Source organism: Mytilus californianus, unplaced genomic scaffold, assembly GCF_021869535.1.
Source record: "Mytilus californianus isolate M0D057914Y unplaced genomic scaffold, xbMytCali1.0.p SCAF_8, whole genome shotgun sequence".
NCBI classification, from domain to species: Eukaryota; Metazoa; Mollusca; class Bivalvia; order Mytilida; family Mytilidae; genus Mytilus; species Mytilus californianus.
The window spans coordinates 103,146,267-103,159,338 of record NW_026262734.1 but is presented as its reverse complement, the minus strand read 5'-3'; the positions used below and the strand labels follow the sequence as shown (position 1 = coordinate 103,159,338).

The following is a 13,072-nucleotide window of genomic DNA, read 5'->3' as shown; positions in this document are numbered from 1 at the left end:
TGTTTTGTTTACATAATTTTATAATACTTTTGACTATGGCCAAATATATTAAATTAGTACATGTTGAAAAACTTAAACCAACATTATTTTTTACCAGTATTTCATTCTTGACTGCGAAAAGCTTGAACAGAGTAGAAATTAATATTTTGCCATGGCTGAAGGGTACGTATACTGTTTAATATTGTTTGAATTGAATTATTCAATTAAGTGAAATGCATTATACCGGGCATATGTGTATTCTTATCTCCATCAAATTAGTACATACTATAAGCAACACAGTGCTAAAGTTGTGTCACGAAAAGGTAGCAGTTCCGCTCAATACTATTTGCAATATCTCTTTACGAGAAGGAAAATATCCAAACTAGCTTGAAGATAGCTAATTTAATGCCTATTCTCAAAAAAGAAAATTCACCCATGCCTTCAAATTAGTAATCAATTTTTCGTATTAGTTGTGATGGGAAAGTAATGGAAAGAGTTGTTTTAAACACTTATACAACCATCAATACGCTAACAAATTAATTTTTTTTGAATATCAATCCGGATTTCTTCCTAAAAACATCAACTGTCAATAAATTTTTAGAAATATACAACTGCATCCTAAACTCTTTGGAAAACAAAAGAAATACATTGTTTTGTATTCTGTGACTTTTCTAAAGCGTTTGACAAAATTTGGCATAGAGGTCTAATTTACAAACTGAAAGCCTATGGTATTGATGGAACCTTATAACAGATTATCTGCATGATAGAAAACAAAGAGTAATACCGCTTAATTCGTCCTCTTCCTTTTGTAATGAGTCAGCAGATGTATCACAGGGATCTGTTTTGGTTTTATATATCAATGATATTGTTGATAAGCTCACATCGCTGAGTACGCTTTTTGCAAATGACTCTTCATTCATTTATTCTGGTAACGATAGAGAACAGATTAAATCTGTGATCGATCATGACATGAAAGAGCCGGATGATTGGTCAACTATTAAATGGCGAGTGTCATTTTATTCTGATAAAACAAAAAATACGATAGTATAAAATATTGAGATACCAGTTCTCAACTTGTCCTTAAATGATAACCATATCCCTATAAGTACATTCCATTAGCACCTAGGAGTTACCTTTAGTAGTTACGCAAAATGGAACTATCTCATTCAAAGTATAATTACAAGTGTAAGTAATTACATCACATGTATGTTTCAAGAGAATCCGTTAGTTTGATTGGCTAACAAAAATCGCGCGTCATTCAAAAATTAACTTTCATATCAAAATGAAATGTAACTTTCGTATTGACATGTGCTTCCACAAAAAAGTGCACAGGAAAATAAAAGAAAAAACTTGATCATGGTCTTACAATAAAAATGTAATTGTAAGAAATGAATGCTTCTTTTAGTAATTTGATAGGGTTGTAAAAGTGTTGATCGTGCACACATTTTTAGAATGAAGCGCTTCCGCGCTTCATACAAAATGTGCTTCGGTCAACACTTTTACACCCAAATAAAATTACAAAAAGAAGCATTCATTTCTTAAATAAACACCTTAATGTTCTGCGTAAACTCAAAGATCGATTGTCTCGAAATAATTTAGAAAAACTCGTAAGAATTGTAACAGGTCTATCAATTCTTACTAAAACGGATATGCTGTATTCTGAGGTTGGCTGGGAATCTTTATATAAAAGACGAAGAAAAAGAAATTTACAGATGTTCTATAATATGAATAAAAAAAAAAACACACGCACTTGAGCTGAGAACCTGTGTTATTTCCCCCAACCAACTATTCGTTGCAAAACGGTCAAAATATCATTGTTCAATTTTGTAGACTTTCCATTACTACTGAATGTTTTGTTCCGTCCACAATACGAGAATGAAATAAGCTTGATTTAAAATTTCGCAACATCGACTTTTTATCTAAATTTAAGCTAATTTGAAAGAATTGAAAAATGATAGTGTCCAGAGTAGAGTTGCAACGTACGTACTTTCGGTGCGGTCCGAGGAAACTGAATATTATTTTAACTCAGTTGCAATGTTCCGCTTCATTTCTAAACTATGAACTTTTCAAAGGTAAAGTTATACTGGATCCTTCCTGTTAGTGTGGGTCTTATATTGAGGATGTCCATCATGTCTTTTTCGTTTGCCCAAAATACACTAAATGTAGAAACATATTACTCAACAATCTTTCTTGGCTTACCAACAACTTTTGTTTTAGATACTGAACTGTTAACTTGTGGAGACGTTGAAATTTCTCCTAAATACATGTTTTATTTACATGTGTAGCTTTATAGATAAATATATAAGATAAACCATCATGAGATAAGGTTAATGTAGCTACTTGTGATCTTTTGAAACATTGAGAGAGCCCCTAAACAAAGATTACCTGTTATCCTAGACATAGATGTAAGGTCTCAGCTTCGATGATTTTGACAATGTCTATTCGGTTATTCGCCATTCACAATTATACCACTGTATGTTGATTTTGTTGTTTATTTTAACATGGTCGACTTTTTTTGCACACTCTCTTCAACACAGTTGTTTTACAGTCAAGAAAAGGGGATTGCTACAACGTCTTACATGTAGAGAAGTTTTGTTTTTCCATTCATATAATCAAATTCAAAAGTAAACGGCACTTCTCAAAATGCTATGATAATCATATTCTATGATTAATATTTTAATAATTACACGAACTTCAAAATTTAATTTAGTCTTTAACTATATACAATTTGAAACAATTTTGAAAAATATAGTTATTTTGTATAATAATCCATCTTACCACACCAAATGAAAATGAAACGGTTTACCAGATAGATACGGTTACCATGGCTTTACCTCTGGCAGATTAGTTTTGATCGAATTCTTTATTGTCGGCCTTCTTTATTAATTCTTGATTTTATATATAAAAACATAACTTTATTTGTAAAGTTCTATATAAAGTTCAGGTCAATGTTATCTTTTCATATTTACGATTTGATTACTAGTATATGACTACATTATGAGTTTAAAAGTGGTCAAATGAAGTTGCAATTTTATGAATCATTTAAAAGAGAGGTGAAAGATTCCAAAAGGGCATTGTAAACTCATCAGTCGAAAAAAAAAACTGACAATGCCATGGCTAAAAAAGAAAAAGACAAACAGACAACAGTACACAAAGCACAACATAGCAAATTAAAGACTGAGCAACACCAATCCCAATAAAAACTGAGCGTGATCTCAGGTGCTCCGGAAGTGTGAGCAGATTCTGCTCCACATGTGACACCCGTTGTGTTGCTCATGTAAGTACAAACCCGGTGATAAGTCTGATTCGGTAGGTCACATGTAGGGAAAAGGTTTAAAGTTTGAAACAAACATTTGGAAATTGTGAAACAAGACCTACCTCTTCACGATTATGATATTGTTACTTCAAATTAGATATTATAACTCGTATACGAAGTAAAGTAAGTACTGTTAGTTTTTCTACGTAAGGTTTCTTTCTTTTAGTTTATTTTGTCAGTTTTGATACTGTGCAAATTACAAAATGTACCATCCAATATGTACTAAGTATTTAGTCTTTTATCGAATTCACCAACAGAAAGTCCAATTGGAAGTATTATATTCACATATATAAAGAGCTTTTGTTAAGCGTTATACAGATAGATTCCTGTCAACAGTCGATTATTTATAAACATTGAGGGTCTATATTTCTAGGGAAAAGTTGGGATTTACAATTTTGATAATCCAGGATACAATATTCACATACGCACTTGATAAAAACACAAACATGTTGCACTTAAACTTTGATTGATTTCACAACAAGAATTTTCCAAAGATGTATACTTACTTTTGCATTTGTTATTCTATCATTTTATTAAAATGATGATCCTTATATATTTTGCACTTCATCTAAATGTGTTAATTTGTCTGTACTAGGATTGGTTGCCTAGTGTTTGTTTTTGTGTAAATTTATATATTTTGTAATAATGCTATCATTCCCTTTCCGCACTTTATTTTTAGTTTTCATCGAGGCGAAAGTAGCCCTTACTCTTACTCTTATCAAAATCACAAAGTTAATTTACTCATCCTTACCGAATATTGCTATTAAAATTTATGAGATATTTGTCCAATGTTTTTGTATAATTAATACTGATTATTAGTTTGTACATGTAATCATAGAAAATAGAGTTTGCATATCCTGAAAAACTTGTCATTCTTTAAATTAATTGATTGATTTGTCGGTGTTTAACGCCACTTTCAACACTCTTGTGCTATTTCGTGGCGGTCAGTCTTTATTGGTGGAGGAAGCCGGAGTGCCCGGAGAGAACCACAGACCTTTGGTAGGAAAACAGTAAATTGAGAGTGAAGTTAATTCTAGTTGTTTTCGTATGCATTAAACGGCCTTCCTGGTTTTGCATTCACATTTCGTGCTGTTTTGTTACTTCATGGGTTTACGCGTCCCTGGCGTTCAACTGTTTAGGTTTGATCGTTCCTTATGAATGTAACTTCCGAACGCACACAATATATAAAGTGTTTCTTTATTTATTAGCAGTAGTTCGATGCCGCTGCTGGAGGACTCTTGATATTGTCAGCTTGAACAAATTATAACATGAACTTATCTAACATCCCATCCCCTTACTGTTACCATACCAAAACATTATTAAGAAAATAAGGATCCAACTATAAATCAGGCAAAGTTGACATAGCATGAATATGGATGTTATGTTAATGTCCATTTTGATCATATAGCTTCCAACCTTGTAGCGTAGTAAAGAATTCCTTTCTTTCAAATGGTTAGTGTTGAGCGTCCCCGATGAAAGCAAACACAAAAAAAAAAAAAACTTATCAGACGCACAACAGTTGTCAAGTTTATTTTATATTCATTCAAAGTATTTGCGATTTTTGAGTTCCTGTGACTGTTTTTTATTTGTAATAAATGGCAATTCTTTATTCTACACCACAACATTGATATAAAAGTTATTAATAAAAAAAACTCATCAAAGATTCCAGGCTATTTGGTTTATAATTTGGTCTTCTAAGTAGTACACGTGTACATAGTAACAATCTCTTTATCTTTATTAAGTTAGCAAAACTTCACTTTCTTCACCTTCATAGCATCAGCAATCTAAAGAAAGATTAAAATCAATCATTTATCTGTAATAATAATATAGATTCTACAAAGATACGAACATTCCACTGTATTTCATCGAGATCACAGATTAGCAATCTAAGATCACGGATTGTCAATCCGATATGATCACGGATTACCAATCCGAGATCACGGATTAATTATTTTTTTCATGTGTCCCTTTATGGTACGGGAGTTACACGACTACACCCTTTTATCATTTGTTTACAAAACGTTAAAACAAGATAAATTATTCACAAGCTTGATATCAATTGATCTAAACGTGTTTTTATTAAACCCTTTTTTGGTTCTTAAAATTATATTTGATCTTCTCCTGCGTACTTGCTTAAGATTATTCTCAGCGGTATCAAACACGCCCATACAAATAACAAAAATGATGGAGTATTTGTACTTTTTGAGATGGTCCCCACATCATATTGTATTCATCTTCCATCCAAGACGAGCGCCAACAGTAGTATCGACTTTTCTAACACATCTATTGAAATCATGTTGCGCTAGAGGTATTTAAGATTCCATATGTAAACGCTTAATTTACATGTATTCGACGTTTTCATCATTTCGAAATTAATCTGCATGTTTTTATCTTGACTGTTTTACATAACACTTATACATATAAATAACCTTCAATATAAACTATTCAAATCGTGCGTATACATATTCTTCACTCAGTACAATTTTAACAATGTTCAAAAGCAGTTTTTTGCAACAATTCTTGTAAATACAAAACAAATACCTGTTGTGACACGAAGTCGACCAGAAGTTGTTAGAACTGCAGCTGCATTGAAAGCCTTACATGTGTACTCTCCACTATCTGTCGTTTTCGTATTAATGATCCTCAACCTATTATAAAGACTGCACATGCTACACAGCTGAACCAATACAGACAAAAAGTATTAACATTATGATTTATGAATTTCATTTACCTTTTAAGACAAAACAAAATAATATGAGGAAAAATACCTTTCGATCTAGTTTGAATAAAGAACGGCACTGAATGGTTCCACAACGATCTTGTCTCATTGACAATCGTACTTTCTTGTTTTATATTGAATATGTATTTTTAATTCTAATTGATGATCTCTAGATTTAAATTGCTGTTGTTTGCAGTGTGCTCTTTTCGGTGTTCTGTAAGCACTATCTGATGTGACCCAATACAAATACTGTAACAGATAAAATTGAGAATGGAAATGGGGAGTATGTCAAAGAGACAACAACCCGACCAAAGTGCAGAAAACAGCCGAAGACCACCAATGGGTCTTCAACAAAGCGAGGAAATCCCGCACCCGGAGGCGGGTTTCAGCTGACCCCTAAATAAAAATGTGTACTATTTTTTATTCTACATTGGCTAGAGGTATAGGGAGAGGGTTGAGATCTCACAAAACATGTTTAACCCCGCCGCATTTTTGCGCCTGTCCTAAGTCAGGAGCCTCTGGCCTTTGTTAGTCTAGTATTTTTTTTAATTTTAGTTTATTTATATGTTTTGGAGTTTAGTGTGACGTCCATTTTCACTGAACTAGCACACAATTTTATTTAGGGGCCATCTGAGGACCACCTCCGGGTGCGGGATTTTCTCGCTACATTGAAGACCCATTGGTGGCCTTCGGCTGTTGTCTGCTCTTTGGTCGGGTTGTTGTCTCTTTGACATATTCCAAATTTCCATTCTCAATTTTAGTTCAATGAAAATTGACGTCATACTAAACAGAGTTTATATGAAAATGGCCGGCCTAAATGTTTTGGTGATTTTAAGAATAAGGTCATCTTACCTTGGCTTGTCCGTAAATTGAATCTCGAAAAGTTATATATATCTATGGAGGCACAGATTTTTCGGATTTGTAAATATTTACCTGGAATACTTGGAATTTCGTCTCATATTAAAACGCGTAGTATTGTTTAGTGTCATACCATCGTGAAACCACTCATAATCAGGCAATGGGTCTCCATTAATGTCGCAAAGGAAATACGCAGTATGACCAACGCACACAGCTGCATTTTCCATCTCTGCATTTTTCTTGATTGATTGTCCTAGATATAAATAAAATAAGGAATTTAATTTGTCAGTATAAGAGTTATGTCAACCAAAATAGACAGAACGTAAAACAAAATTAGCATTTAACTATATATATATATGCAAACGAAACACAATATTCCAATCAACGAAATTGTCAATGTACGAAATGGTCAGGGTACGAAATGGTTTATGGCCAGGGTACGAAATGGGGGTATTAAATGGTTAGAGTACGAAATGACTATAATTCGAACAAATAAAGGTTTGTTCAATATTTAAATGGTAGTCAAAACTGTTTTCTGTAAATGAATTGTTATGGAAAAAAATAATAGCAGTAAACTAATTTGTAACACTTAAATATGGATGAATTGGGATTTTTTTTTTACCTCAGTTCTATAAATTAGAAATTGCAAGTGTTACAACTCCAGTAAAATTAGAAAGGATTTTCAATTTCATGTATTGCAAAGTTGCCATTAAAAATACCTTTTTCAAGTCCAACTCTGCATTTATTTTTTTTCCTTATGCTATTTTAATTACCTGCAGTTGCCAAAAACGCAGTACAACACAACAGGAGCACATTGAATATTAAAGTCGACATCAGTGATGGTGTGTTTTAAAAAAGGAATCAGTGGCTGTAATATGACATGGAATAAATTACAACCTGTATGGTATTATATAAACATTTCTATGTAATATCATAACATATGTGTTAAACGTCTCTAACCATCAATATTGTAAAAGTTATAAAGTACAGCACACGCTACTTTTTGTGTCTACATTATATTAGCAGAAATCATATGTACTATCTGTTGTCCTTCATCTTTATGTCTAACCTCGGGGCCTCGGTAGTCCAACTACTAAACCACTAGCCTGTCAACACTGAGCTAGTGAGTAGAATTCCCCGAACGTGCCAGGTGCGCTCGACTACAATCTTAATTGACTAGGATTCAGTGGTTATCGTTTGCTTCTGTATATCTTATTACATTTTTTTTTATTATTGTGTTTTACATAAATCCGGCCGTAAGTATTATCGTTGATATTGTTTTACATTTGTCATGTCGGTGTATCTTACTATTAGATATGGGTTTCACTCATTGTTGAAGGCCGTACGGTGACCTATGGTTGCTAATTTCTGAGTCATATGGGCCTACTTCGATTCATCCAACTCGGGTTAGTAGAGTCTGTCGAGTCTACTCGACTGACAATCGAAACCCCTCCCCCCCCCCCCCCCGAGTTTGACCTTTTGAACCTACCCGAGTTAACTCGACATCAACCCTCGGTTGAGGCAGGTTTGCTAGACTTACAAAATGGCGACAAACAAGAACAGCAAAGAAGAGTATGATATAAATAACCAAAATTTTACAAAATACAACCGGAGAAAGGGGCTGTTATTGAAATTTAGTTTTTTGTTGTTTTTTTTTTTTTTTGGCATTAAATAAATAATTTTCGTGTGTAAATACCTTCGGTGATGTTTAAAGAGTAGGAAAAAAAAGATATTTTCGTGATTATGAGTTGCGAAGATTAAGATGTGAATATATTACGACAATCCACTCTCTTTACTTACAATAGGAGTTTTAAAATGAATAAAATGACCTGGTAAGAACTGGAAATGACTAAATGATAGAAGTTTTTTAATATAATAAAGTTACAAATTTGAAAATAAAAATTGTTTATTATCGACGTCCATAAAAAGAAAATTATCAACTGCTGCTATATTTATAGCCACCATTTTGAGCATTAACACTGATTTTATAACTCTAGTCAACCCGAGTTGGACGAATCGCAGTAAGCCATTGTGAAGAGTTACCTAACTGGCATTTATACCACTTTTATTTTATATAAAGCATACTCATAGAAGTTTAAAAGAAATATTTTTCAGTACGGGCGAAAAAATATATCCCATTAAACATTTGATTCTGTTTCGAATAATGTTAGATTCAGTTTAACATTTAAAAAAAAATATTAAAGGGAAACACGCTCGATGAAAAAACAAAAATCTAGTTTATAATTGTAAAGTATATTTAGGAAAATAGAATAAGCGGATGTGGTATCGTTTCCAATAAGACAACTGCATGTATTCACTTAAGATAAATTGACGTAGATTTAAGCAACAAAGGTCGTGATACTAGGAGTTCATTTTTAATACAATGAATTATCTAATTCATAAATGCTAATGGACTGATTAAAATAGCAATGGACTTTCTACAAAGAATTAAATTGAAAATATTTAATTGGTCGTTTATTTTGAAATTAAACAATTGTATAGTCAGTTTGGTGTCAGTGGGTAATTATGTTATATAGATACAATGGATAAGCGTGGATTCTTGAAAAAGAAACCATGAGCCCGGAGGGCGAATGGTTTGTTTTTCATGAATCTACGCTTATCCATTGTATCTATAACTTAAACTATTGTGTTAATTTCTTTTCAAAATTAAAGCCTTTTCTTAATTAGAAGGTATTGTAAGTGAGTTTAAATAGCCATGTTATCGTGTCCAACGATGCATTGATAATTCTCAGATCACAATTAATTGGTTAACAAAATACAAATATAACACTTCTACCTTTAAAGATCTTTATATTACCAGGCATATGAATATTATCTGTTTATACAAAATAAGACATATTCGAAATTATTTCTAATAAAATTGAAAATGGAAATGGGGAACGTGACAAAGAGACAACAACCCGACCAAAAAGCATATATAAAGTATATATAATAAGTATGTTATCGAAATTTTTCTAGCACTCCAGGCACATCACGATTTTCTCGCATATAAATTTGCGAACAAACCTTTGTAAAATTATGTAGTAAAACAGATGAAATCATACTATATTTATAAAACAAAAATTGACAAATAGAATGTAATCATTTTTGTTTCAAACATGTGAAATAGCCAATAATTATAAAAAAAACAACGGTAAAACTCGCTTTTATTACAAAAATACATGTATCCACTATAACATGCAAAATTAGAAAAAAAAAGAATTGGAACAACAGAGAGAATACAGGGATTCGAACCTAAACCGACAAATCCCTATTTTTAACTCATTGATTTTAACCATGCTAACCTCGCCGCTACCAACTCATACTATACGACTGCCTATTGTGTCTATATAAAGGTACAAGCCCTGTGTGTCCGATGAACCGATATATATCAGATGTTCATTTAAATATATAAAATAGACACTTATAGTGTAACCCATTGGTAGCCGAGAGGTTTCGTCGATGTGTTGATGTCAGTCACACATAACAGATTTCAAGGAAGGGTTCGATTCCCAGTGAAGGCATATAAAAATTACAAAAATTAAAGGTAAGTTTTTAAATTAATTCCATTAGTGAACAGAAATCAGTAAATTAGCCAATTCAAACTTAATGAAATTAGGCACACAAAGGAAACAATCGAATATAATTTGGTGAGTCAATTTCAGCGGCAGATTTAGGAAGCGTTGATTCTAGAAAAAGAATCCACGGTAAATGAATAGGCTGACGTCACCACAATGGTTTAAATATTTCGTATACACAGGTCTTGCTATTCAGAATGACATTTAATTACACTTATATAAGTACATTTAGTACATTTTAAAAGTCAACATCGTGATTGTTGCAATAGAAGCAGACATGTTTATGATATAGGCTTGTAATATTTGTAATCATAGTGTATAGGAACACTTGTACTTGTAGGATTAGTTCTTCTATTGGTTTAAGAACAGACCGATGCAGATGTATATTGACAGAAAAGAAAGACTTTTGTTTAAACCTGTATTATGGGCTGTCTTCAACTTGCAGTGAGAGGGCAGTTTTGTTCAATGTTGAAGGCCTCACTAACAGTGTCTTTAAGCGGAAGAACAGTAATTAAACTGGTGGTTATTTGCTTTGGGTTAGTTATGCATATGTAGCGATATTATATCATGAATTGATAAAACATATCCTTTATGTTTCATTTTGAATAGCGAACATCGACATTCAAAAAGTCTCCTTAAGTATTTTCAATGACAGAGAAAATCAAATAACCTGATGCATTTTGTTTTTATATCAAACCATCACTTCACTGCAATTGACCACTAAGCTACTGGGTGTAGAAAATTGTATCACTCTACATACCGCACGACTTCTATATATTGAAAATGTACAAAACAACTCAAACTGTTAATGCAATTTTATGGCGTACTCAAGATTGGACAATATAACGGCGAGTTCAACGAATAAGGATTGGTCTCAAAATTTTAATAGGTCAACACAACTAGTTGGTAAAACGATAAACATATCTTATTGTTATGAAACAAACAATGTAGATAACTTACGGAGGATAATATAGAACCTCCAAACAGTAAATTTTGAAATTCGAAATCAAAAATCGTGATCATAGATTAAAATCGTCATTATGTTTTTTTGTCAAATAGTTAACATGGTTAATATAAACCTTAAATGTTGTAGTTGTAATATAGGCAAAAAAAAAAAAACTAAAACAAAAACAAAACAAAACAAAACAAAACAAAAACAAAAAAACTATTAGTTTTACACTAACCTGACCACAAATAAATCCTCCTGATTGTCTGGATATTGAAAAATTAGGTTAGTAGAGAACAATGCAAAAGATTGCAACTAGTTCAAGATATTGATCACTTATCTAATCAGTTGACACTACTAATACATTGTACGCATATACTTGCAATTCATAGTATATTTGTATTTGGTGGTTTTTCTTTTGTGTACAAAGTTTTTAACGTTCAGAACGTCCAAATAATAGTTACTGTCTCATTATAATTAACAACTACATGTATTAACTCGTCAAGATTTAGATTTTTTTTTTGACAACTACACCAGGCAAAGTTGTGCTAAATACTTTGTTTTGTTGGTCGGTTGATGTATTGTTTCAGAGCAACCTTACCACACTATATGATTTTAGATTTCCTTTGTTGACCTTTTCTTGTCTATGGCCAGATGATAATTTTATAAAAAGTGCGTAAAAAGGTCATTATCATTTGTGTTGTTTTCCAAAATTACGAACTGAGAACCAAGGAATCGGGATTTCCAATTCAGTTCGGTTATTTAAGTCAATTTAATTTGCATATTAATTAACAGAATGTTGTAGATTTATTTACAATTTTATTTTCAAGGATATTGTCTTTTATGATCTATTGTAGTAATAATAAACTAAGACAATTTAGAAGGAGTTTATACATGTGGTAGCGCTCGGTCGACACTCATAAACGAAGAAAATTCCCAAGGACTAAATTTCAAGTTTGCGAATGAAAGGCTACGTTAGCATATCAATCAATCACTAGATAGATATAAGAAGATGTGGTATGAGACAACTCTCCATCCAAGTCACAATTTGTAAAAGTAAACCATTATAGGTCAAAGTACGGCCTTCAACACGGAGCCTTGGCTCACATCCAAGCTATAAAGGGCCCCAACAATGACTAGTATAAAACCATTCAAACACGAAAACCAACGGTCTAATAGTATGAATTTATGATAATTCTCATAATTATATAAATGGACCAATAATTATGTTCAGATTGAATGTACATACAATATAAGCCACTTGAAGACAGGAAAACAATATATATAATCAACCATTCAAAGAAATTTAAAGTATATACTTATTGTTCAACATTATTTCACTTATGATTGTATTAAGTGTTATGTAATCATCTAAATAAAATGCAACACTAATCTTTAAATTAACGCAAAGCAAATAGTAATGGAACAATTATATGCTCCAAGAAAAATGTTGAAAGAGCGTTATTTAGAATAGACTTTTTACCAGAACTTTTAAATAAAGATCTGACCGCAATCTCTCTGACAAAATTATAAGACAGTTCAAACAAGAACGTATTTACTATATGAAATTAATTAAGTACCTAGTAGATGTCCATATATTCTCAACCCAGATAAGCATTCCATAACAGCAAACACACATTTAATGTACATCACATTCACACAACTTACTTATCTAT

The 13,072-nt window shown here is 32.1% G+C and overlaps 1 protein-coding gene across 1 annotated transcript; it reads right to left on the bottom strand.

The window, feature by feature from the left end:
- Positions 1-4,965: 4,965 nt before the first annotated feature.
- LOC127712693 (immunoglobulin domain-containing protein oig-1-like) lies at positions 4,966-7,107 on the bottom strand. Its single transcript, XM_052219291.1, has 3 exons — positions 6,948-7,107; positions 5,837-5,943; positions 4,966-5,079 (listed from the first exon to the last, which is right to left on the bottom strand). The coding sequence occupies exons 1-3, from the start codon at positions 7,097-7,099 to the stop codon at positions 5,072-5,074; spliced, it is 267 nt and encodes an 88-aa protein (XP_052075251.1). The 5' UTR covers positions 7,100-7,107; the 3' UTR covers positions 4,966-5,071.
- Positions 7,108-13,072: the final 5,965 nt, after the last annotated feature.